General features: G+C 33.8%; 1 protein-coding gene across 1 annotated transcript in view; it reads left to right on the forward strand.

Annotated features, from left to right (window-relative positions):
* LOC106867754 (protein O-mannosyl-transferase 1) overlaps positions 1-2,234 on the forward strand; it is a 20,126-nt gene extending 17,892 nt beyond the window's left edge. Inside the window, exon 19 of the mRNA XM_014912725.2 lies at positions 1,482-2,234. Coding sequence (XP_014768211.1) covers positions 1,482-1,665 — 184 coding nt within the window. The 3' untranslated portion in view covers positions 1,666-2,234. The remainder of the gene's footprint in view (positions 1-1,481) is intronic.
* The last annotated feature ends 3,312 nt before the right edge of the window (positions 2,235-5,546 follow it).

Below are 5,546 nucleotides of genomic sequence, written 5' to 3' on the forward strand. Positions count from 1 at the left end.
AAAGAATCACAAAACGGAGTCTTCGAGCCGAGTCAGTCAATCACTGTAGGGAAAGGGGTAAACTAAGAACGCGATGGTTGAATAATACTAATAATCTCAGAGGGTAATACTTGGGAATGCAGATTGAAATCGTAATGACGGTTCTGTAGGGACCTCGCTTGGTCATGCCTGATTGAGATTCGAGATCGAATCTAAGAATTCTCGCTCGCCAAATCCACCCGCTATTTGCTGACCAAACGGGGAAATCTTTGTCCTGTCAAAAGGAACATTGATTGATGTGTTTCCACTTGACCCGCGACCTTGCTGTGCCAGGGAAAGTTCAAACGGACTGCGGGTGGCCTAAATGTGTATTATGTTATTTTACATGAAATATTCTTTACAGTCTACTGTTGTTTTATTGCCATTTATTTACTAGTATTATCAATTTTATTATTACAATATTTTTCTGGGAACGAATTACGATTTATAACGTTGCTGCTTTAAGAAATTATTGCTCGCTTTCCGAACGGTCTCCGGGAACGAATTAACTCGGCAATCGAAGCATTACTGTAATTTAGTTTCTTTTCATATCACGTTAACCACAGTTTTAAGACGTTGTTTCTGTCTCAAGGCAATAAAAAGACAATGCCAGGTAGCTAAAGGGAGATAACTCTGACAATACTGCCATGATCGCAGTTCAGCTCAGCTTCCGTGGACTTGTAATTAAATGTATTCCAGGTATAAACCATCGTGTCTTTTAGGGGACTATGTGGGACTACATCGTCCATTCCTTATTCAAGACAGTAGCGTGTGGTTTGAAAGGCATTCAGCTACTGTTTTTAGTAGATTGAGTGACCCCCAACCACATGATTCTGGCTTCAGTCCCACTGCATGGCACTTTGGGCAAATGTCTTCTGGCATAGCTTTGGATTGACCAGAGCCTTTTGAGTAGATTTGGTAGACGGAAGCTGAAAGAAGTTCGTTGTGTGTATATATATATATATATACATATATAAAGATATAGAAGTGCCAAATTAGACTGGAGCCTGGTGTTGCCATCCGGTTTCACCAGTCCTCAGTCAAATCGTCCAACCCATGCTAGCATGGAAAGCGGACGTTAAACGATGATGATGATGATGATGATAGAAGTTCTCTGTTTGTTTTATGGTTCATTGGTTGGTATTTAGCAGAAAGTCTTTCCTTCTTATGAGCATCCAAGCCATTTCTTTACTCTGAGGTGTTCTCGAAACATTGCCTATGGGGGTCCACCAGAATAAAATAGTAATAAAAGGGGTCCATAGATAAAAAAAAAAAGGGTTGAGAACCCCTGGTCTGAAGAAAGAATCAAAAACCAGTTCCACAATGGCTGACCAGTTTGTAAAATGTAAATTAGAATGAAAGAATTTTTTTCATATTTCCATCAATTGAATATAATTTCCATGATGGCCTTTTTTGATTGAAATGTTTAAATTACATTTTTGTTTTATTTGTTTTTCTTCCAGGTTTGTTCCTTACCTGAGCAGTTTTGTGAAATATCTTATCGTCCTCTTGGTACTTGTAGCTCTGGGTGTTTTTCTTTATTTCTCTGCATTCTCCTATGGCAATATTCCCCTAACAGCTGCAGACATTCAACAGATGTCTTGGAAAGACAGTTGGGATTTTCTGGTGCGTGTTAAATTAAGATAAAAACATTTATATTCTTTAAATATCCCCTACTTCATCTTCATCACTTTTCTCCCCCACCTCACAATTGTTACATCACCTGTGTTTCCATAGGTAATAATGAGAAGATAAGGTGACGATGTCTTGATGTTCTGGTCACTTAAAAACTTTAATATCTCCATGCAACGAGTCTTTTAATATGAACCAAAGTAACAACCACAAGATTGTCAGTTGATATTTTAGTGGTTTCTCATTTTCTGGTTTCCCTGTCTTTTCGATCTAGTTTAACAGAATTTCATCTTCAGAAAAAAATGTTCACTTTGTTTTAGAAATTGTAAGGTAAAGAAAATATTGGAAAATATTCTGACTCTAAAAACAATAAGCTGAAGGTAGCAAAGACTGTTTGACCAACTGAGCTTCTTGCAACACTTCCTGGCTCTAGTTTGTCTAGGAATTCTGCTACATGAAATGCGTAATATATAAGTGATATCTGACCATAATGTAAATCTCCAGTTAAAGATATATCTATGTCATTAGCATAAATTAAGTTAAAATTAACATAAAATTATAGTTTGTTACTTTGAAATTAATAATTTCATTTCTTTCGAGTAAAAACAAATCTCTCTCTTTTTTTAAATACCTGAGAGGAACTATGAATATGTTTTAATTATTCAAACTATTAATTGCATGATGCTTTTTTAAATTTATTAAAATATTTATATTTATTAAACATCCAATATTAAAATATTTTCCATTTCCAAAGATGACGTTATTCACCTGATTAACTATACAATCATATAAATCTAATTTAATTTGTGTTTTTAATGATCTTTTGATTGACTAAAGCATTTAAAATTTTCTTTAGTCATTTTTTAACATTTTATTTGTTGTTGTTGGTAGGGTTGGCAGCATTGCTGAAAATCATCTTCTCTGATTTAAAACCTTGCTGTCCTATTTATGAAGCACTATATAGTCTCTCTACATCCAGCAGATCTCAACAGTTTCAATTCAAGGAACTTGTGGAGTAAGGGTTAATCGACAAAGATTAGCCAAATCTTGAATCCTTAGAGATTAGCTAAAATTAATTTATAGGGTGGAAACTCGACTCTTATCCTAGTTCATCAGAAGCGCCAAAAACAACTCGACAGTGTCTTGGAGGCTTGTTGAACAGCGTCTGTGTATGACGGCCTAATGGCGACATGTGTATGATGGCCTAATAGTGACACAAATGTATATGGTGGCCTAATAGCAACATAAACGTGTATGGTGGCCTAATACTGACATCATGTAACCAATCATTCTCTCATTTTTACAATCTAGTCATTTACATACTATGGAAGCACAGTTGTTTACATTATGGTGAGACATGAAGACATGGTGACAGAGTTCATTCTCGATCACTGTTGCATATATTTTTGTTGTATAAAGTGCAATAAATTTCGTTTTTTTTTTTTAGACCTGCCGACATTTTAAAATCAACATCATTACATGTAATACATCATACTAGAGGCTTCTCTCCCACCCCCTCAACTACCCCATGGAACCATCACCACTGCCTCCACCTCCATCGGTCAGTGGAGAACCAAGCACCTACATGTTTGCTTGACCTGTTAGAAAGAGTAGTCAAATATCTCTCAAACCTCTCACCATACAATCTTAAGCAGGGAACGGAACACACTAGATAATCTAGTCCTTGATATGCAAAAATAACTAGTTGGTCGTGGTTGGAATGCCTTTTTACTGTAATTATACTTTAGTTATAATTACAGTATAACTACAGTATACTGTAATTACTACTACTACAAACATTCACTAGTCCAATTATCAATTATAAGGGTAGTAGTGGTGGCAATATCTCCATATGGAGAGGCTGTGGATATAGCTAGCTTTACATTTACAGCTTGTAGAAGGGCAGTTGTTATATTTAATGCAAGATGCTTTGAGGTTGTTTACAAACTGAAAACATGGGTCTCGATGATTGTAACACTGTAGACTTAAACTTGCCCAAGGTGGTGGTGGTACCTCTACACAACGAACATTACATAAACATACAGATAGCGCGTGCTGTTATCTCAACATACTGCCAACCATACATGCATCCTGATGTCTGCTGTTAACTATGTAACATCTTTGTTTAATAAACAGACAGGCCTCTACTCTTGGCTCAAGATACTGGCTGTCGTGTAGATACATGTATACATAAAAGATGTCTTATAATGGCTGTTATGCTATATAAACATACAGGTTATTTGCTGCCAGTTCCATAATATCTATATGTTTAACAAACATTCAATTATCTACTGTGAGCTCTACATTGTATGTTCATTAGACATACCAGCCAAATATTTACCTGCTGAAACATTGAAAAATGAATTTTTAAAAATAAACAATTATCAGAAGAAACCAAAAAAAAAAAAAACTCCAAGAAGTCAAACTTAACAGAAACATATTTTAAAGCTTTATTTATAATAAATTCTATTAAAAAACTGGAACAAATGATATTTTTTTTTATTTGTTATATGCATGTTATTAATAGTATTTATGAGTTGTTACAATATTAACACCATATTGTTATATGCATGTTATAGTAATATTTATAAGAGTTTCATATTGACATTGAGTTATTATAATATTGACATCATATTGTTATATGTATGTTGTAATATTTAGGAGTTTATATTGTATGTATATTTATATATATAGTGTTATGTATGTTGTATTTATATAGTTTAATGGTTTCAAGTTTTGGGTTAAGGTCAGCAGTCTTAGGCTAATGTGTAAGTTGATTACATCAACCCTAGTGCATAACTGGTACTTATTTTATCCACCCTGAAAGGACGACAGGCAAAGTCGACCTCATCCTTTCGGTGGGGGTGGATGGTCAGTAAAATAAGTACCAGTTGAGCAATGGTGGTGGGGTGTCGATGTAATCGACTCAATCCTCTCCTCACAAAATTGCAGGCCTTGTGCCTTTAGCAGAAAAAGGCATTCATAACACTTAAACCAGAATGGTTACAAATTTACACACAAAGCCAGAAAATTTGAGGTGGGGGAAGTTAGTTGATTACATCCTACCCCCCAATATATGGCTGGTACGTTATTTAATCAACCAGAGGTAGACTTAGCCTTAGCAGGATTTAGGAGTTTAATTATACTGTAATTACTACTAAATATTCATTCAGTATAACTAAATTATTGCTATTGTAAATGTTAAAGTATTATCAATATTATTATTTTATAATCATAGCTGTTACATGTAGACTAGTTAGCTAATAATGCCATAATTTTGATAAATTATTCTCACATTATGTGTATGTATATATATCTCAAATAAGTAACAAGGCTATCAAGGTATTAATGCATTACATTTTAACAGTCAAGATATACTATTATAATTTTTAGCAAGTATTTCATCAGAGCTAGAGAAGGAAAGAATTCCATGTTGTTACTAATGTGGCACTGAAGATGGCGCTGTATTTCAAATTGATGTAATGCTTGCATTGTTTGATTAAATGGAGACGTCCGAAGCCACTGCATTTCACTAATATCTGGACATCTTTGTCACTTATTTGATTTTTATCCACCTTACTTTGAGCCTTGCAAATAATACTGGATTGCTCAGGTGCATCTACCTAAGTACCTTATACAACTGAATCATAATTATTTCTTATATTTATCTACGTAAAACATGCATTAACGAGGGAGATTTACTTGAGAGGATGTGTGTGTTTTCTTGTTAGTTATTCTTCCCCTAGTTAATCTGAATAAGATAGGTTATAGCATGCGAAATCATATAAATAAATAAATATATTTATATATATATATATATAAATAAATAAATATATTTATATATATATATATATATAAATAAATAAATATATTTATATATATATATATATATATAA

This window comes from Octopus bimaculoides, chromosome 22, assembly GCF_001194135.2.
Source record: "Octopus bimaculoides isolate UCB-OBI-ISO-001 chromosome 22, ASM119413v2, whole genome shotgun sequence".
NCBI lineage: Eukaryota > Metazoa > Mollusca > Cephalopoda > Octopoda > Octopodidae > Octopus > Octopus bimaculoides.